Raw genomic sequence first — 22,210 nt, forward strand, 5'->3', positions numbered from 1 at the left:
AAGAAAACACCTCATGCCATGGTATGAACCAGGAGGGCTCTGCAGAGGATCTGGACAGGCTGGATCAATGGACTGAGGCCAATTGTGTGAGGTTCAATAAGGCAAAGTGCCAGATCCTGCCTTTGGGTCACAACTGCTCCATGCTGTGCTCCAGGCTGGGGAAAGAGGGACTGGAAAACTGCCTGGCAAAAAAAGAGTTGGGGGTGAGGATCAGCAGTGGCTGAAGAGGAGCCAGCGTGTGCCCAGGTGGGCAAGAAGGCAAATGGCATCTTGGCCTGTATCAAAATTAACGTAGCCAGCAGGACCAGGGCAGGGATTATGTCCCTGAACGGGGCACTGGTGAGGCTGCACCCCAAATCCTGTGCTCAGTTTTGGGCCCTGCAGTACCAGAAAGACATTGAGGTGCTGGGGCAAGCCCAGAGAAGGGCAACAGAGCTGGGGAAGGGTCTGGAGCACAAGTGTGATGAGGAGCAGCTGAGGGAGCTGGGGGTGTTTAACCTGGAGGGTCAGGAGGGACCTTACCACTCTCTACAATTCCTTGAAAGGAGGCTGTAGCCAGGTGGGAGTTGGCCTCTTCCAAGTAACAGAATGAGAGGAAATGGCTTCGAGTTGTGCCAGGGAGGTTCATATTGGACATTAGGAAGAATTTCTTCATTGAAAAGGTGGTCAGTCATCAGAAGAGGTTGTGCAGGAAGTGCTGGACTCAGTATCCCGGAAAGTGTCCACAAAGACTGTGGATGTGACACTTTGGAACATGGTTTAGTGGAGAACATGGAAGTGCTGTGTTGACAGTTGGACTTGATCTTGGATGTCTTTTCCAAACTTAAGAGATTCTGTGATTATGCAAAAGGTTATAGGGAATATTACAGACTATTACAGAGAACCCTAGGCAGAGAACATACTGTTCTTGTCCACTCACAAAGTTTTGAGATACTGACTGGATTCACACTTTCTTAGAGGATCATAATAATGCACATGCTGCTTACATCTACATACTCAGAAACTGAAAAGTTGTCTCAAAGCAGTTCATATGGTAAAGCCAGAAGTGAAAAGTTTTCCTGTAATGTGACACTAATCAGTAGACGGCTGAAGACTGAATTTCCCAGATGTATTCCAAGGAAGAATTATGTCTTCAGGATAAAACCAGCCCCCAATACCTTCACAGTTTGCAGTCGTTAGAAAGCTTCCAAAAATGGGAACCCCTTGTTCTGTGTTGCTTATCATTGATTTTGCTTGATTGTTTTGCTTTTAGCAGAGAATAAACAAAAAAAAAAGTTTCATCTGCTGAAAACTATTTTCTAAATAGTTTTAGAAATATTTTTTTTTGTAACTGTTTTAAAACCAGTTTTTTTCTTTAGTCCAAAACTGAGGCTATTTTCTTGACAAAGAAGGAAAAGGATAAGCAGTTTAGTTTGGAAAACTAGCCCGTGTGTTTTGCAGAGAAACAAATAAAGATGAGATTTAGGAGCTCTAATGAGCTAAAAGGTCAAGAACAGGTAATCTGAATTTATGTTTTGACCTGAGAGTTTCTTTTATAAGGTCATTAGAAAAGGCAATATTGCTAAAATAATGCAAATGTTAACTCTGGACCTAGCACATACAAACAGCAAAGGACAGGGACACTTGGGATGTCAGAGGGGAGACAGCTGGAAGAACTGTCACTATGTGTAGCTGCAAAATAGTACCACTGATGACATTAAAATATAACCAGCAAGAGTTTCTCTGCTCTATCAACATATCTTAAGCTTGTTTTAATTAAGCTTTGCCACAGAAGTTAAACTCTACATATCAATGAAAGTAAAATAGCCATACTAACTGTGTATAATCATGACAGTCTGGACACAAAAGGGTAACAGAAAACTAGGAAAAAACTCAATGGCAAATTTTGTCTAGAAGCAGAGACAAATCAACAATATCATACTGAGCAACTGTAGCAAAAGCAAAACCTGCGTAAAGTTAATATAATTTGGACTAAGCCATTGCTCTGTATGGATGTGATGTTCACCTTAGAGTAAAGTTAAACAGGCAACCAGATGAGATGATAATTATTCATCCCTTCAACTATTCTATTCTGAATGAATATTCACTGTTGTCTTTTTAAACAGCTTGGGGTTCAATGCCCCAGGCCTGTCAGTGTTTAAGAAATATTTGGATAATGCCCTTAACAACAGCTTTAACTGCTGGTCAGCCCTGAATTGGTCAGGCAGTTGGACAAGACGTTCATTGTGGGTTCCTTCCAACTGAAAAGAACTCCATTCTGCTCTGCTCTATACTAAAAATTTGAGAGGCTGAATATATCCAAATATATCAATCTAAAAGCTAAATTAAAACACTGGACTCCCCTGTGCCAAAGACAATCATTCACATAAAGCTTTGTTAAAAAGAAGAGGCGAGTTTGACGTTATTTTTTATACAGTAAAAGAAGCCATGCAGAAAGGCAGACTCTAAATCTGTCAAAAGAAGAGAACAGAATTCGGGTTTCCCAAGTCACAGGACAGAAACACCTGTACAGAACCATCCTTCCTCACCTATGTGTGATACTTACCTGCATGGCCTATACCATTCCTCACTGGAAAACCATAATTGACTTTGTGAGAAACAGAAGAGTTGCTAGTGCAAAACAGACATTCTGGGGAGTTGTAAGACAATCACTAGTAAAATAAACATTTTGACCACTTTGAAAAAGGTTGAAGTACCTTGTCTGACTAAGTTCAGTTTTGCCTCAACATGCTTTTTGTGTTACAAGAAACAGACAACTCCATTCAAAACCAGCACTGGGGATCCAAGTCAGGTCTCAGGGTGGGAACACACTGTCCCACAACCTGCTTCAGATATTTTTGCTGGATGTTTTCTTACCTCCATCTCCTTCTTCTTCTCCTTCATTTAGGACAATAATGCAGATGTGTTTGGTCAGCTGCCGTGTGTTGGAGAATTTGCGATTGCATTTCCTGCATTCCAAGCTGCCTGGTGAGACTTCCGATGGTTCTGAGCCTTCTTCTGTCCCAGCTGGAGTTTCTTTGTTTGGAATGGAGTTATTTTCTGACACATCTTCATCCACACAAAACTTCTTCGTGGACCCTTTTGGTCTGCCTCTTTTCCTCTTTGCTACAAGAAGCTCTGAAAAAGAAAGTTAAAAGTAAACTGTAATTAAATTCCACAGCTAATTAGCTAATATCCCTCTGATCTTTGAAAACAGGTGAATTAAATGAAGTTTGAGAGACTTTATCCCAAAAACTTAAAAAAAGGTTAGCTTCACACACACTTATTTCAAGCAGTGGTATTTGCTGGCATTTCTGGTAGCTGCAGAGCAATAAGATTTATATTACTGAGATCAGCAGATGTCAAAGTGCCACAGTTTTGCATAAATTACACTGCAAGCACACTTCTAGGCTGTTGTATAACTACCACCACATGTATTCTACAAAATTGCTCTACTGTGTTTCAGTGCTCTACAGAAAGCCTTTTAATTTAAATAATTTTCAAAGAAATTATTCAAGTATTGAGAAGTAATCAGAGAAAAACAATTTATACTTTAGAACCAAAAGCTCATTGTCCTTTTAATATAGTGAACAATTACTCCCTAATATTTTCTGTAGTTCTTTATTGCCAGGACTTTCTAGCTAAAAGGTGGCATAAAAAATTGCTGGTAACAAATAAATTCCAGAAGTCATGCAAAAAATTTTTCCTTTATTAAAATCAGAAGTCATCCACAACTCCTGATAAATACAAAATAATTTTACATTTCCACATTTCTGTAGAGAAAATATTGATGAAATCCATGAGATGCAGTGCACAGAAATGCATGACAACAAACTTCAGATTTCTCTCATCACTGTTGTAGAATTACACACACTGACAAATTGAGACTGACAACAGAGAAGTCTGAAAAAATCAAAAAAAACCAGAGAATATAAAGAAAAACCCAAACCACAAAAATTTTTCAATCACAGGTGCCAAAAGACTTTATTGAATTAGTTGATTTAGAGCATATGGAAAAATAAATTACTTAAGGAATCTTAGAGGAAGATAACACAGGAGACCTGGAGAAAAGAGCAGAATGTTATTCATAACCTATTCAGCATTTCCCTTACACATACCAGGCAAACAAAACCCCACATTCAGAGACCACAGCTTTGAGTTAGCCATGTAATTACTAACAAGTGAAAAAGAAAGTATTCTGTCTTCTTACAGGAGTGACTGCATACCTGTCTGCTTAAATAAATGTAATAAAACCACCAAAAAAGCTTACTATGAATAGGAAAAAGCAACTATTTCCCATAACTTTTTGCAATCCTCTACCAGAGTCCTGAATTTTTGTGCTACTCTAGCAAAAGTAGTTTTGTCAGCCAAAAAGGGGGATTTCAGTGCCCTCAAAACTTCTCTGTGCTACCATTCATGTTATTTTGACATCCATCAATCACAGCAACCACTACTTGATGCCTTGAGTTGAAAAAATTAGCACACAATTAAAACAAGCCCAGCAAGAACAATTATCTTCACATCAACCCATCAAAACGCCAGAGTTTGCTAAATTGTCCAACATGAGGAATACAGATGTGGATGCTGGTCAGGTTACTATAAAATAAGTAAATCTCAGGATTGGAAGAGTGAATGCAACCACCATATTCTCTGCATATTATATTCTTTTCATTCCTTTACAATTGAATCATCAGACTACCCAACAAAAAGAAATGAAGAAAAACCAGGTCAAAGAGATGCTTCTTCCTGACTGTTTTAGTGCAAACTTAATGAAACTCAGAGCAGCATTTTCACATTAAAGAGAAATTGAAACAAAATCTTGCATGCAAGTGGAAATATGAAAACTGCTCCTTCAGAAGGCTGGTGATAGAACCTCTGCCATGGTTTACAAAATTGCAGTTCTTCTCCCTGTGCCTAGCAATGGTAATACAAAGAACATGCGAATCTTAGAACTGTTTGTAAATGTGTCTACAGATAGGAGAATTCACAGCAGTTTTCAAACATTTAAAAAGGTTTGGTGGCAAGATGCAAGCAGCAACAAACACAGGAACAGGAGGGCTCATATGGGCAACTGGTACATCACCAGAACTTCTGAGGCTTATCACAGTCATTTCTTTTCCTTGCTCCTTGGCTTCTTTCTTCCAGGACAGAACTTATCTCAAGCTACTTTGAGTTAGCAATGCCAGAATTAAATTTTTAATGATGCCCATAACCATAAATTCCAGCTGTTTCTCTACCCAGCTCGCCCCCAGTGAGTTCTTCACACTGCACTATTCTAATTCCAGCTCAAAAAACCACCTAAGATCAATTACACACAGTAATTTAACAGTAGAACATTGTCATACATCTGCCAGTACATAACAAAGTTAATCAAACACTGCTTGTTAGTAAAAATAATCTGTTTAACTGTTAAAAATGAAGTAGTATATTAAATAAATAATAAGAACCCCATCACTTATTTCAAGGATGCTTACTCATAAATAGAAATTTTAAATTGATCATTAAAAAGATTTTGAATTAAGATTCTGTTCCCTGAAGAACAACTTAGTTGTTTCTGGGGATTTTACACTCATTAGAGACTAACTGAAAGCAATCTTTTTGCTGACTGCTATTGGATGAGCAATGGCAATATCCAGGGAAGACATTCTGTGCTATGCTGTATAATTATGTACTGAAAGACATAAAAAAGACACTTCAAAAAGACAATAATGAAATAAACGATATGTCTATTTTTATACTGCTCCTTCATAGGAATTGTTCACATAAGCATCTCCAAATCAATCTATTTAATACAAAAAGTTTGTCAGAAGTCACAAAACGCTTGTGCAAGTGTTCACTTAAACATCCTGACCAAATTTTAACAGGTTGATGCATTATGCAAGATGAATTCTTCCTCAAATATCACTATAAAAAGCTTACATTTCATCCATTACAACAGCACATGGCCATATTCAGAATCTTCTGCACAAGGTGTCATACAAATACATACAAATAAATCTCATCCCCAGCCTTATCTTGTTACTGTTCTGTGTTTGTATCACAGCACCTGCAACACCTCCTGTCCCTCAAGGCTCTGGCTGCATCCCTTGTTCAGGCAAGGATAAGACTGATGCACATGTCCATGTGGTTTGTGGTTTGACCTTAATGAGCTGTACTCCTTGGAGGAAATTATGATACTCAAGACTGTAACTTTCTTGAACATTTCATAATTGACAGAGCTATGTATCCCATAAACTAGATATAGCCCAAAAAAACCAACAATCCATGAGGGAATAATGGATTAGTATGGAATAGATGAAGCCAAGGCAATTGATGCTGTCCCTCAAATCTTCACCAATCTGACTAAGCAGAAGCGAAAAAAAAGCTGAGTTTTGACAAGCACTTTGAAGGAAATGGAAACCACTGTGAACAGTTATGAAAGGAAGCCCTGGACTAAACTGGAGTGTGAATAACTACAGTTACCAGGTAAATCCCTGTCCTTTCCCAAAGAAAGATGTCACACTCCACTGCCGGACAAAATGTGACCTGTGCACAGATGTGTAACAGCAACATCTCCCTGGTACTCTTGGTCCCACTTAAGAATAAAATTTTAACATTATTGTACCAAAATGTTTAGAACAAATCAACTCTAAATAAAAGTATTCACCATGGCTCAACAATAGGGAAGTAGCATGGCTAAACAAAATTCAGCAGAGAGCACTGTCAATAAAATAACATTAGAGTAATAAACACATATTATATGCCTAGCACTTTACTTGTCCCCAGTACTTATAAAATCATTAATTTATTACTCAGGCAGAACAAAGAGCTCCATTAGCAACTCAGCATTCATTCATCTATACCAACTATGGAGTAGCTACAGCATTTACCAATACTTGGAAGAGGAATTACACTTTCAAAGGACAAAAAGATGTTTATCTATTAGTCACCAAGTACTAAAAGCTGTTGTTTCTAAGACTGTCATTCACCAGTTACTTCTCCTTTCAGTGACAATACTGAATTACTACAAAGACTGGTTCACTGTCAAATAATTGTATATTATAAACTTCTTAAGTTTTATCTGCTGCAGATTTCATAGCAGGAGGGAAAAATTGATGCTTTGAAAGAACTCTTCCCAACTCCTATGTATGACTGTAGAATACCCCATTTTTTTTTTAACAGAACACAGAAAATAATAGAATAGTACTTCAGAACCATCTTCTTTAATCAATCTCTCTGATGGGAAAGGAGAAGTGCTAAAATATGCCTAGAATATCACTTGAAAACTATGCAGAAGTAATTTACCTGATATTCTTACTGACAGCAGATGGCAAAGAGTTGAACTACATAACCTGAAAAAGGTGGCACCATATAAGCATATCAGATGAATAAAAGTATTCACCAAGAATAATGAGAAAGGTAAATTATGAATATATAACTTAAGAATGTTGTGCTTTACATAAGATTTGCAGTTATTTTCTTAAAAGCTATTTATGTCTAATTTCTGTTGCTTCAGATCATAATGGTAATTACAAACTAGCCTCATAAATAAGAATATGTTACAAGGTACCAGTCTCGCTGCGCTCAGAAACATATGCAGTGAAGGGATAACAAGAAACAAAGATTTGATAAAGGAAAATGCATTCTGCACGACCAAGGAATTAATTCTGTGCAATTAAAATAAAATTAGAATGGTTATTTTGAAACCTGATTTGAAATTTATTCATCATCTTCTGATACATTGGTAATTTTGGGCATTGTGTGAAATAAATCTGGTGCAATTTTTCCTCACCACCTGAGGAGACAACAACTGTAGTGAAACACTATATGACCTGTATCAAAAATATCTCCTTGTATCGATGAAATTAAGATAACTACTAAATTACTGCTGGTGAATAAGTGAACAAACATCCTATGCGTATGTTAACGCCAAAATAATTCCTTAAAGAATGATACTAGAGTGGGTTTGATCCACAAGCACATAGTTTTTAAAATCCTGAAGTCATAATGATTGAAAAATCTTACTATTTGTGTTAAATAAGAGGTTTGCCAACCATATAGATGCATTACTCAGCATGGGCATGAAAGAAGATATAAAGTATGAATTATTTTGAACCCATTGTTGATATTCCAAAGAATGGCAATTATAATCAGTTAAAAATGGAATGGAATGAAAGTAACTTCTTGCACTGCAGAGTAAAATTTGTATGTGTAACTAATTCAACCTCTGATTGCTTTATTTACCAGTGTCAATAACAAAACACAGTTACAAATTATGAATTGTGCCACTTCATTTCTGGAATAGAACTATTAACATTACTTGAATCACAGCAAACAAGTTAAACAACTCAAAAAGGACACCTAAGCCTCAAGACACTCTCACCCACAGTGTCCTGATTGCTTTCCATTGCTGTTAGACAATCTTCCCACTGCTATTTCACAGCTCAAATTAAAGCTGTAGGAAGCAGACTTTTCTATAGTTGACATTTAAAATTAATGAACCAATGTCATCATTCCCTAAAACATGTTGAGTTTATCCATCTGTGTTGTATGATCTGTTCTGCACTGAATGAAATTCAGGGTGGCAGTTGTACAGTGATTATTATCATCAATATAAAAATATATAAAAATAAATCTATAAAAACAAACTATGTAAACCATTACGTACACAATGCAGAGACATCACACCCCAGGTTTTATTAAAAAAATAAGTAACACAGAACATTACATTCCTGTCAATTTATGAATGTACCTTCTCCATCTTTGCTTGTGTTTGTGGGTACTGTTAGAGGCTGGAGAGGAATAATGATGTCATCCACACTGGTCCCTTCTTCTGTGTGTTTCTCGGAGACATGAGACAGCAGTTCGGACTTATTTGGTGAAAATAAGTTACAAAGCTTACACATGAAGATGGAATTGATCCCTGAAAAATAAGTTCAAAAACAAGGAATTAATATCTTCAAATGCAAGCTATTTATGTTACCATGAGTTACTGGGATTTTGGTTCAGCCCACATAGTATCTCTAAGTTTACTTAATACATGTAAAAGACAATGAGGTGAAATGAAGAATGTTTCATCACTAAATGAACAAATTTTTAATACATCCCAAAATGAATTAATTTAGGCAATGGCTAAACTCCTAGCTAGATCCTCACAGGGCAAAAAATTTCTTCTGTCTGGAATCTTAGAAATTAATGACACAAAAGAAAGCACAACAGATTAAGACCTTTTTCCCCTTCCAGCCTTGAACAATATAATAATTTTAAATATTTTCAAACACATGGTAAAATTATGTGTAAGACATGATACCCTCATTAAGGTTTGTCCTATATCACATTGGTATAAATATAAATATTTTATCCTTTGTAAAGCAGTTTAAAATACAATTGGCCTCCAAATGCTAATTTATGTTCATGGACCCCACTGTTCTTTTTTATGCACTTGACCTTTCTGCTTACCTCACCTAAACAAGTCTAATTCTCTAATTACTTTAAGTGTAAAAGGAGTAAGAATTAAATACCATGAAAGATAAAGGAAAACTTTTACTTTGCTATAGTAACTTTTGCTAAAAAATAAATATATTTCTATGAAAAAAGTATGTTTCAATGTGTCATTTTTGCCTTACAACACCACTATGAGCATACACTGTGAGCTGCAAGGGTTAAGTGTGTGTTTTCAGGGGTCATTATCCTTGGGCTTGGCTCTGCCATTTAAAAAAAAAGAGATGGGAAAGAGATCAAATCATCTGCATCTGCTGATGACCACAAAGTGGTTTTTCATCTGACAGCACAGCTACACAAGCTCATCTCTGCTCCTTCTGGCCATTCACTTCACCTTTTTTCTTCTTTTATCCCAAAATGAAAAAGTATGACCACATTGAAAAAAGTACCAGGCCTCATCTTGACCCCTCTACATGGAGGAAAACAAGCAGCAATAAGGAGGAAAACAAAAGAAAAAATTTTGCTCTTAAAACAAACCACGTCTTACCAGCCTCAGAGGCAACAAGTTCCATGGAAAGTTCCTGTTGGTTTAAACCAACCAAACAAACAAAAGCCAAAACAAACTAAAAACATTCAAAGCAGCAGCAGCAAATGAAGAACATAGTTAAAACTCCCCTGGTCAATGCTTTAAACAGAAATTTGACACAACTTTTTAAGCAAAACTTTGTGGGGTTTTTTTAATTCAGGGATACTTGAAGTGTGATGTGAAAGCAAAGCCTCAAGAAAGTAAATAACAATAAAGAAGGATTAATATAATCTCAGATAAAAGAAGCTCAAAAATTTTGCCCAGAGAAATTCAGAGGACTTTGTTTTCTAACACTGCAGGCTTTTGGCTTAATGGTTTGATTTTTCAAGAGTCTCTACTCCCTTCAGGGTCCAATGAAACCTAAGAACAAACAGGAACCAATTTTAACAGCACACTTGTTCTCCAGCTGCATATATAAAGTTTTGGCCCAGAGACTGGTAAAATTAGGGACATACAGCCACCTGAAACCTAACTGGAACAAGCAGCACTTCTGAGGTACCAGTCAAACCAGAGATCACTAGATAAGTACAGAAATAAATGGATGGTGTGAACTTTGGGATGAATCTGGGGGTAAGAGAACAATGAAGATGTATTTCGGGACTGATTTTCAAAACAAACCTAAGCACCACCCTATTCAACATTATTCCACTTCCTTATGATATACTAACAATACAGTTCAATCCACAAAAAAAATCCTTCTTTAAGGTGTCCTCAAAGTTAAGAGCAGCAGAGGTGTCTCCTTTACAGGTATTTGCACTTGAAATATAACAAAAGCACAGCTCCAAACAGGCAGACTATACCTTCATCTCTTTGAAAATATCTCTGAAAAAACAACTCCCATACTGCTCCTGTTGCTTGAAATTTCTTCTGTATTGCACACAAGCAACGATGTAAATGTATGGTACAATCAGCATGCTCTTAGGAGCTCAGTTGGGTTCCTTCTCAGGCATTCTGCTGTCTTGGGCACACAGATATTTCTGTTTTGATTGCAGTATGTTGAAATGTTCCTTTGAACTAGCTCTGCTCTAGTTAGCATTTTTTTTTTTAAGGGAATGAAGCCTGTTTTTGACCTAGCAGATGACAACTGCTCTCTTTAAGTGCAAATGCACAATAAAACCTATGAACATTTACCTCAACACTTAACTAACTGAAATTCCATTATTCAGCTGACATTTCTGTTTTGAGTTCTCATTTGTCTCTATTTCTACTTCCTGACCTGCTGGCTGTTTTCCCTAGAAGTTCAGGCTCAGTGTTCTGTCTCCTTCAACAGCTGCAATCCAATCGCTACTCACACACCACTTTATCTCTCTCCTCCCAGTGAGGACTTGGGGAGGGGCAGAAGAGCAAAAAGAATCCCCAGAAGCCTCCGTGGGTGTTTAAAGTGTCTGATTACCAACACCACCCCAACCCTGAAGTGAACAGAGCAGGTGGCAGAGGACACTGAGTGTCACTGAAGCTGCAAGAAGCACCAGAACACACAGAAGTTCCACAAGTTTCACTCAGAGGTGAGACGGAAACCAAACAGAGTAAAGAAATTATTTGAGGAAGAATAACTGGAAAAGGAGGTCAGAAAGGAGAAGATCAAGTCTGCTGATCACCAGACAAAACAAGTATGGAATAAGCAAACAATAATTGATTACCTGGCTGCTAATTAGGCAGTGTAGCAATAAAGCAATGAATTATAGTCAATTAAGTGTAAAAATCAAATAAGGAGTAAGTTAATTAACTATGCAGGGAATCAATGACTAATTACTGAATAATTAATTATGTAGGAAATCAACAGAGCAATTAATTAGGCGGCAATTAAATATGCAGAGAAAGAAAGGAACAGTAATCAAGTATGCAGGGACACAAACATCAGGAAATTCAGCCAAAACCAATCTGGGACGTTCTGTTCACTAAACATGCTTTGAGGTAATTCATCATCTTCAGGTTGCCCCTATAAACTGTGCTAAATATACACTGAAATTAATAATACCAATAATTTTCTTCTTAATTGACTATGTGGAAAATTAAGCTATAATGCAAGTGAAGCCTTTTTTTTTTTTTTAATTCTTCCAAAACCCTCAGCATATTTGCTTAATTAGTAGGATTTTTTTTTCTTCACACTAAGCATAACTACTGCAAAGGAAGTTTAACAAATGGATTACTAAAAACAAACAGCAAGTTGCAGACTAGGAAGCAGATTCCCTGATTCTCAATCCCCTTCACAAAGCATACCAATATCTGTCCAGTTCTGCTTTAAAGCTGGAGTAGCAAAGAGGGAAGGGGGAAGAAAAAAGTACTTATTTTGGAAAGATCACTGAAATTAACAGCGCTTAAGGGAATCAAAGAATATATTATTGTCCTATATAATTTTAACCACTGTATGACAAAACCTAGTCCAGAGTCAATTTTAACTAACTAAAAAGTTTCATTTTGCATAAAGGGAATGCTTCACCTCTGGGACATTTGTTTGTTGGTTTCACATTTTTTGGTAGGTTTGGGGGTTTTTTGTTGCTGTTGTTATTTTACTTGAAATATACTTTCTACACACCTCATAACATCTCAATCATTATTTTAATAAAGATGCTGCCATAAAATAGTTTTATTTCTCTTCATTTCCTAAAGAAAAAGTATAGATAAATCAATATTGGTTTCCAGCTATTTTCTCTATTTGATACATCAATAAATTAACATCCAATATTACAGCACATCTCCGAATCAAAAGCATTATCCTCAGTAAACAAAAAAGAAGTCTATAAAATCTATAAAACAAATCATTTGCTACCATGAGAACAGCAGCACCACAAGAATCCCATAATCAAAACTAACAAATTTACTATACAAGAAGCTGCAGGTGCAGAATCAAAAGCTATTTTAGGGCTTCCTTCATCTGAATCTGGGCTATTCTAAACAGTAAGCAACTATTTCTTAATTCATCAGTGTTGAAAAACCTGAGACAAAACCAGCAGTGCAGAAAACACTGGATCAAAGAAAAGGAACCCCTGACCATGACAGTTCTCACTCTTAGCTGCTAACTAAAATCAGGGCAATTTAACTATCATTAATTAAGTACTACAAACTTCATTTTAACAGTAAAGAAGAATGCTACAGCAATGTTGGTACAGGATGTGTTCCTGCAAAAACTAAAAGATAATGCTAAAATCAATACCACTTAATATGGTTTTATGAAAAACCCAGTCATACACATTCCCTTTTTTTTTAGCCAGACACTAAGTGGAGTTTACTCAACAAACTGCATCTGTAGAGGCTCTCAGACATGGCAAAGAGGTACATGGCATACAAGACTAAATTACACTGCTGTTTGTTTATGTCTATGACTAAGAAATAATATATTTTAGAATTTCCACCATTCTGTGAGGGTGGTGAGGCACTAGAAAAGGTTGCTCAGAGAAGCTGTGGCTGCTCCATCCCTGGAAGTGTTCAGGGCCAGGTTGGATGTGGCCCTGAGCAACCTGGTCTAGTGGAAGGTGTCCCTGCCAGGGCAGGGAGGTTGAAACTGGATAATCTTGAAGGTCTCTTCCAACCCAAACTATTCTGTGATTCTACGATGTATCCAATACAAATATAATAAAACAGAAAAAGAAAAAAACAAACAAACAAAATAACTAGTTAAGGTGCCTGGGATATTCATTCATGACAGTGCCATTGTGAGCAGAACTAAGTTGGCAGCTCTGTATATATCTAAGAAAAAAACACAAGTTGAGAAATAAAACCAGAGGAGCATCAGGCTTTACTCAAGCAAAAATTTAAGGGGGTATGAAAATGGTTTTAAATTAAAGACTGAAGGACAGGTGGCAAGAGCAGAAGACCGCAAAGATGAAGGTGATTAACCTTACAGCAGTAAAAATCACAAAGACTACTTTCAAATGAAGGATGACATAGAAATTAGTCAAGAAAGAACAGAACAATTTTTAGGGTTTTTTTTGTAGTTGCTTTTAAAAAAAAAAACCCACACACTACTAGAATAATGCAAGAAGCCTAGTAAAGTGGCAAAATTGGAATGCCTGGCTGTAGACAAGGATTATTGACATTCATATATTCAAATAAGCTTCTGATAAACATTGTTGTTATGCCAGTGGGTTATTACCACTACCAAAATACTGAGGGCAAAGTAGGATGAATTATTTTAAAGAAATAAGGCCTGTTAGAAACAGCTTAGGGTCAAATCTGATTAACAGGCTATTTTAACAAGTAACAGAATTCCTGAGGAATTCCAATACAGTGCACAGAAAAGCAGTGTAAGGACTACACATGAGCAACAACCTGAGCACAGGGGATGAATGACTGCAGCACACTGGAGGGAATAAAAGAGGTTACAAAGACAGAAACAATACATTGCAGGCTTTAATTAGCCTTATGCAGAGTGGTTAAATGTCAGGTCAGGACAGGATGCCAAGATTAAACGTCTAGACACCACTAATGACTGTTTCACCCAGCAAGAAGTCAGGGAAACCACATGAGGAGAAACAGTTCTTGACTTTATCAGAAGTAAAACACACCCTTTTCAAAGTGACTTTACTTGAGAGTTACTCTGTAACCACGATTAAAGTGCTACTCAAAAACCCTCTTTTAAGAGTGATAAAGAGCTAAATGTTTATTTAACTTCAACAATGCAAACTATATAAAGATAAAAAGCATCTTTAACAAAACAAACCACAGAAAGGACTAAGAAAGTTCCAATACAAGTTAAATCCTTGAAAGGAGCATGAAGGCTATTTGAAAGCATCATATTTGATGCTAATCATCAAAGAAGGCTTTAGAAACAGCAAGGAAAAAAAATGTAGCACAGCTAAATAGCAGTGAAATGAACTTGCAGTAGGAGAAAACACCTTCATAAGAAGTTTTGTAAAATGAGGAAAGCAAAAGAAGATTTTTAAATCGTGCCAAATTTAATGTAAAAACATGCTGGGAAAGGTCAATAAGGGTGATTTTATCAACTTGTAAAATAAGAAGCAGAATGCAGCAACATTTTTAAAACATCTCAACAGCAATAGGCCTGCCCAAGAGACTGTGCAATGAAAAGTAATCCTGAGGAAAAAGACCCTTCAACGAAGGTGAGCCCGTAGCAAAACAAGCGTTTCAATTTGCTGTCATTTTATAATGGTTTGGAGAGGTTTCCTGTGAAAAGATCTCTCAATTATAGCAAACACTTTACAAACACCCTCAAAACAAGGCCAGGAACTGCATTCCTCAGAAACAAAACCTTACAATTAAAACAGACAGACCTATAAAACAGATGGTCCTATAATACAAAGACTTACTAACAAATAGAAAAGATTCATACTGGGGTTACATCTTTGGATATTGTTCCTCTACTGAAATAATAATAGTAATCATCATCATCCTTAAAAGATATAGAAATTAGGAAGATCAACAACACAGCACAGTGAGCAGTTTAATATATTAGAATTTTTTATTTTTTGCCTGGGAAGGATGCAACTGAGAGAAAAGGAAAAGTGTAAAATGAAGAACTACAAAACCATGTGTCATGAAGGACATTGAAGCCTCTGAAACTACTGCCTGTCTTTGCAGCTGATCTCTCCCTGCTGTTACAGCTCTAAGATAGCACATCCATTTGGTTTTCAGAATTCTTAGAAACTGACCAAGAAGCACCAAGTTGAGACTGGCTGGGGCTCAGCAAAGCCTGTAAGAAGGTCTAAGTTCAAATTCTGGACAAGTATCACTGTGCGCTTCTCCTGTTCTTACACTTCTGTATTTAAACGTCCATCGTGAGATGCTGTTAGGCACATAAAATGTCAGGAGTGAAACAAAATTAAGATCCAAATCATTCAATACTTTCTGACATTATATTTTGTACACTGCAATAAGAACACTACATAACACAGACTTTAAGGTAACTCAGTTGTTCCAGCATTCAAACAGCACCCTTTTGACATCTGAGGTCCCAGAGCTGGACACAGGGTCCAGCTGGGGTCTCTCCAAAGCAGAGCAGAGCAGAGGGGCTCTGAGAATCCTCTCCCTCAAGCTGCTCTGAATTCAGCCCAGTATACATTTGGTCTCTGGGCTGCCAGAGCACACTGCTGGGTCATGTCCAGCTTCTCATCCACCACCACCCCACGTCCTTCTCCTCAGGGCTGTTCTTGATCATTCCCTGCCCAGCCTGGTTTGTGCTTGGGATTGCCCCAAGCCAGGTGTACGGCTTTGCACTTGGCCTTGCTGAGCTCCACAAGGTTCACCCAGGCCCACCTCTCACACTCTCACCTAAACCACATTGTATTTAACCACTCTGACACTATATTTGTGAAAAGAAACTTGCATTTGAAACCACTGGAGTTTAACTCATGATGGTAAACGAGAGCACACGTATTCTTCTGTTTGACATATACCATCTCTACAAATTCTCCTGGAAAAAGTTTAGTTCCTTAAAAGAAGACAACTGTCTCCACACATTGATGTTGGCTAAAATATATAAAATTCAGGACTTGGATATAACATGGATTTAATAGGATATTCAAATAACTAAGAAATTAAATTATTTTCAGTTTAAAAAAATTTGTTTATCAAGCATAAAAACAAGGTAGCTTTTCCATCATAAGGAAAAAAAAAAGGCAGAGTAGATATGTTTATAGCAAGACATTTTTATTTTCATGTTCTAAGATCTCCCTCATGTGGCTAAACACAACACTGCTGAAGGTTCCACTGAAATACACTAACACACAAAATCAAAATGTGTAAGCTACACTACCAGACACCAAAACGACTCAGAACCCTTCAAAGAATAAGCACAAACAACGTGATCAGCCATCAACTTCAGGATGCAATGTATGAAACACTCTGAACAGGATTTTTGGAAGCACCCATAATGGAAAAGCACCTAAGGTCAGATACAGCTCAGCAGCAGCAATATCAATAATACTGAACACTCATGACAGTTCTGGGCTCAACTACACTCAGAATACTTTTTATTTAACTAAATGTGCTTGAATAAATATGAATTTATTAGTTGCACTAGTAGTAAGACAATTATTTCTCACTGAAAGTTGGATCCCAGAATACAGAGCAGTCCTGGAATGCCTTTACAATAGTTCATAAGTAACGCAGCACCTGTTAGCTATTCTGCTACTCAGTTTTTCTCCTGACAGTGCAATTATCATGGGCATAAAATCTTGTTTCACAGAATCACAGAATAGACAGGTTTGGAAGGGACCTCTGGAGATCATCTAGTTCAACCCTCCTGCCAAAGCTGGATCACCTAGTGCAGGTGACACAGGAATGCACACAGGTAAGGTTTGAATGTCTCCAGAAAAGGAGATTCCCCATGCAGCCTGTTCCAGTGCCATCAGCAACATAAAGAGGTTCTTCTTCAAGCTGCAGTTGAACTTTCTCATTTTTAGCTTATGGCTATTACCTCTTAAGGGTGGTTTAAGTTGTAAACTACCCATCGAAACTTCACAGGACAGGAAGAACTATCTTGGGATTCTTAAAATTAAAAAGTCAACTCAGGGGATGACAAACAGAAGCCAAATTTGAGTATAGAGGGTAATTAACAGGCAGTAAATTATTACGACATCACTTCACAAACTTGCACTGCAACAGCATGTAGGGATTATGAAAGGCAGAAAGCACATACACAGCATTCCTAAGGCTGCCACCTCTGTGTAACTTTGCTCACTGCTGGAATGAAAGCCAGGCCAACACAAGGCACGTGAAAGTCTGAGATGATAGTGCAGTGGGAACATCCTTAGCTTGCTGTCTGCCCTCTGCAGCTGAACTCTGGGGCCCTTGAGCTGTTTGCACTATTTACAGCGACTGGCAGAGGAGCCAATGAGTGCTTCAAACCCAGATGTGCATAGAATCACGGAATGATAGAATGGAAAGGTTGGAAGAGACCTCAAAGATCCCCCAGCCCGAACCCCTGACCTGGGTAGAGACACCTCCCACTACACCTGGTGGCTCAAGGTCTTATCCAACCTGGCCTGGAACACTGCCAGGGCTGGGGCAGCAAAAACCTTCCTGGTCAACCTGTTCTAGTGTCGCGCCACTCTCACAGTAAAGAATTTCTTCTTAATATGCAGCCTAAATTTCCCCTCTTTCTCTTTGCACCCATTACTCCCTATCACTACAACTCCTGACGAAGAATGCCTCTCCGGCTTCCCTTCACACCGTTCCCACGCTGTCAGGCTGCTGTGGGCTCTCCCCGCATCAACTCCGCACCAGCAGCAGCTCCAGCTGCTCTTCCCGGCTGTTCCCACTCGCTGCTGAGCGGCAGCCTCGGGACGGGCAGCCGGGGCACAGCACAACTCCCCGCCTCGGGCTGCCCGAGTCCTCCGGCGGCTTCCCGGAGCCCCTCCGGCCCCACAGCCCCCAGGCCGCCCGGGAGCGTAAGGCGATGCATTCCGGAGCGGAGGAGAGCGGCAGCCACTGTGGGAACTACTTGTCGTGCGGAAGGAGCGTCACCGAGCCCCTCCGGAACTACTTCCCAGCCGCCGCGCGGGATCAGTGCGCGCTCCCCCGCCCGCCCGGCCGGCCCCGCTCACCTGCAGCCGCCGCCTCCATCGCCGCGGGGGCTCCGCGGGACTGCGCGCCCGGAGCAGAGCGCAGCCCGCTTGGGAGAGACAGTGAGGGAAAAGAGGGGAAAAAAAAAATAAACAACACGGAAATAGGGTCCCCGTGCGGCGCTTTATGGCGAATCTGCCGTGGCCGACACGGCAGTGGCGGCTCGGCTCGGCGGGGAGGGGCGGGGCGGCGCCTGCGCAGTGCGGCCGCGCGGGGCCGCGTCCCCTGAGGCGCCGCCCGCGGCTGAGGGAGCGGCGGGAGGGGAGTGAGGGACTTGGGGACACCAGCGACGGGAGACACCCGGAGTGGCCGCGACACCCCATCGTGATCGCCCCGTGCCCCTTTGAGCACCCGCCGCCCGCCTCAGGATCCCGGGTGGTCGGGGCTGCACAGATGAGGCTGACACAGCCCTGTAATGCCAAAGGCGCTTTAATTCACCAGCTGTGAATTTTAACGTGTTTTAATGAACCTGGTACTTCAGCGCATACGAGGTGGTCACGGAATGGACCGGGCTGGAAGGGACCTTAAAGATCATCTCGTTCCAACTCCTCTGCCATGGCAGGGAGACTTTCTAGTAGACCATGTTGTTCCAAGCCTCATCCAGCCTGGCTTTGAACATTTCCAGGAATGAGACATCCACAGCTTCCCTGGGCAATTTGTTGCAGAGTCTTGCCACCCTCACAGCAAAGGACTTCTTCCTAATCTAAACCTACTCTCTGAGACAAGAGCTATGATCATGGGGACCCAGGGCATATGTCCCTGGTCCTCTCTGTCACCACAGGTAATTCTGGCAGGACTATCTGAACCAGCACCCTTAATGCTTATGGGCATGGAAGAAAGCAAGTACAAGGAAGCAGGGCCGTTTGTGTATAAAAGTCACCTCTCCTCATTGGTGTCACGCTGCTACCAGCCTTACGCTGAGCTTTGCTCTATCAGTCACCACAGGTACAGGAGGGCTTGGCCAGGGCCAGGCTGGGCTTCAGCCCCCTGCAGACAGACTGGGCAGTTGTACGTGACCAGTGTTCACTCCATCAGTGCTCCTCTTACTCTCAATGACTTAGATGAGACAACTCTTACAAAGAGATGTTCTTTTGAATTTATGTCCGAGACCCAAATAGAAGGCAGAAGGGAAAGACTGGACTTTCCAGAAGCTGTGGTTGCTCCTCTGCAAAATTGTCTTCTATCACCAGATGCAAATAACAGAGCAATACTATAGTGGAGTCATGAGTGGGTGTTCTGACCTCATGAAAAGCAACATTGGGAACCTGTTTTAGGCTGCTGCCTTGACCTGCCCTCTTCACCTTCTAGACTCTTAGTGCTGCTTTCTGCCCCTCTTCCCACCCACAGTCACTGCTGCACATATCCTCCGGAGAACATTTCGTACTTCTAGGAGCAATAAAGATGAAGGCACATTTATGCTCAGGCACACACACTGCCCATGAAAGGAAGGGACTGTGTGCTCTTTTGGATATGAATAATATTCATCCTTACCTTGGCATTGAAAGAACATTCTCTGGTCTTTGAGTCACTGTGCCTCACTATAGCAAGTGGGGTGGATTTTCCTGCCAAGAAAAGCACTTGTCTTCACACAGATTGGGCATCAACATGCCACATGATTTACTTTCTACATACAGAGATTGCATACAGTTCTGCTTTACACAATCACAAGCCTGTTTAAAAGACTACATTAATAAAGGCTTGTTCTTTACCTAAGACAACAAATCAGAGCTGGAATCACTGAACTATGCTGCCTGGCCCAGTCAAAATACCTGGGAGGTCTGTCTGTTGGATGTCAGAAAAGAAAGAGAAAAGCTATCACTATTGGGGTGCCAGGCCAGGTCACAGAGCCACATGCAGCAAAGTTTTTCCAACTCTAAATCAGCAATTTCACAGCTTCAATGAAAATATCCTCAAGTTCTTCCAGGAATTTCACCACATGTCATCATTAAAAGACAACTCATCACCAGCGGAGTTGAGTTGCCCTACACACAACACAGACCAAGGCACTGGGATCATCAGCATCAATTTTGAGGCTCTCTCAACACACAGCAGTGACTCCTGGGGTTCTACTGTGCAGGGCCTGGGCTTTAGTGATCCTTGTGGGTCCCTTCCAGCTCAGGACATTCTGTGATTCTATGAACAATTCTCATCTCAAGGGAGAGCCTGATCCCAGTCTGTTCATCTCATTATTTCACAGTTTCCTTATTGACAAAATTCAAGGCCCAAGCTACCCGTGCTTTCCCATTTCCTCCTGCACACCTCCTTGTCTGACCTCTTTTGTTGTCCTGGCCTGAGTTTTCATTCACAGGAATATCTTCCCTGTTTTTCTCAAGTATTCCTTGCAGATGCTTTGCACTTTCTCTCTCACCCCAGACATCTCTCTTGCCACTTGCACATAAGCTCCTGATTCCAAGAGTGCTCATCAAGTGCAGCTCCCAGTTCGCTCTCATCAGCCCACTGAATAGCTCCATCTCATAGCCTCCATGCCTGGCTGGTATCAGCTGATAATAATAACAATGACAATAATAATAATAATAATTGTTATTGTTATTATTATTATTAAAATAAATAACTATACCAAGTGCTATAGAATGCAAAGTTCAAAAATAGATCAAGTTCAGTACTACACAGGGCTTCTGGAGCTGGAATCCATGAAGGCAGTGTGGATGCCTTTATTGAGGGCACAGCAGATGCTGCCTACTCCTTTCCCCAGTTACACGGGTTGATTTTATTCACAAATAGGAGAAGCACTTCACTGAAGATGTGTATTCCCTAGTGTGAAACAAGAGTGCACCTTGCTTGACTGTTCCATAAGAGCAGCCCCATGGAAATAACATTGATGAAATCAGTCAAAAGTTAGAATTAGTACTGCTTTGTACAGCTTTAATTTCCATTTGGTTCTGCATAAGCTATTTCTGGGAATCTTTTACATCCCACAGTCATACACTGCATTTGTTCAGAATCTCTGACTCATTCCGCGTTGCTGACGTACCTGACCTAGATATGAATGAGGGCTACACAACACAGGGGCTCATCTGTAACACAAGACTGCCTCATTTGTTACAGAAGCTGGAAAATGTTGGGAAGTAAACATGAGGTTTTATGAAGGGAAATTAGGAACAAACTCTAAGAGTTCATTTAGGATATAAAACAAGCGTTCATTAATTGCGTCTTCCTCCTTTTCTGCTTGTGCACCATGACATTTGCAATGTGCTTTAAGAGCATTATGTATTTCTGTAGTTGAAAATTTTAGCATCTGTGCTTAAATGTGATAATTACTTTTAAAACCCTTTATCATAGATGTCTTACATCGAACATATCCAGTTAGGGAAACTTTACCCTAAACTTCAGTGCTTCACTTTCCCCTTTTTTCCCTATGAGCACTTAGAGATAATAAAGTCATTTCTGTTGAAATAGCAAATCAATAAATGTCCCATAAGCACCCAAAATAAAATTAAGCAAACCACAGGGAGGAGGCAAAGCTCTGTAGAGGGAAGACACAATAATTGGCTCAATGAGGCAGTTGTCCTGTGAGAGAAAACAGTAAATTATGTGATTGTGACCTAAGGATCTGCAACAAAAAAATACCAGCAGAGGATAAAAACAGACGTATGCTGACAGCCTTGATTTAGACACCTAATGACCTTTCAGTGCTTGAATTTCCAACCTGACTGATTTTTTTTTGATACCAATATTTTAAGA

The 22,210-nt window shown here is 39.6% G+C and overlaps 1 protein-coding gene across 1 annotated transcript in view; it reads right to left on the minus strand.

The window, feature by feature from the left end:
* ZFAT (zinc finger and AT-hook domain containing) overlaps positions 1 to 18,689 on the minus strand; it is a 75,279-nt gene extending 56,590 nt beyond the window's left edge. Inside the window, exons 1-3 of the mRNA XM_085053630.1 lie at positions 18,490 to 18,689; positions 8,711 to 8,881; positions 2,857 to 3,117 (exon numbers count right to left, since the gene is read on the minus strand). Of these exons, the coding sequence (XP_084909756.1) occupies positions 2,857 to 3,117; positions 8,711 to 8,881; positions 18,490 to 18,508 (451 nt within the window). The 5' untranslated portion in view covers positions 18,509 to 18,689. The remainder of the gene's footprint in view (positions 1 to 2,856; positions 3,118 to 8,710; positions 8,882 to 18,489) is intronic.
* Positions 18,690 to 22,210: the final 3,521 nt, after the last annotated feature.

Source organism: Lichenostomus cassidix, chromosome 2 (genome assembly GCF_008360975.1).
Source record: "Lichenostomus cassidix isolate B80296 chromosome 2, HeHo_3.0, whole genome shotgun sequence".
In the NCBI taxonomy this organism is placed as follows: Eukaryota; Metazoa; Chordata; class Aves; order Passeriformes; family Meliphagidae; genus Lichenostomus; species Lichenostomus cassidix.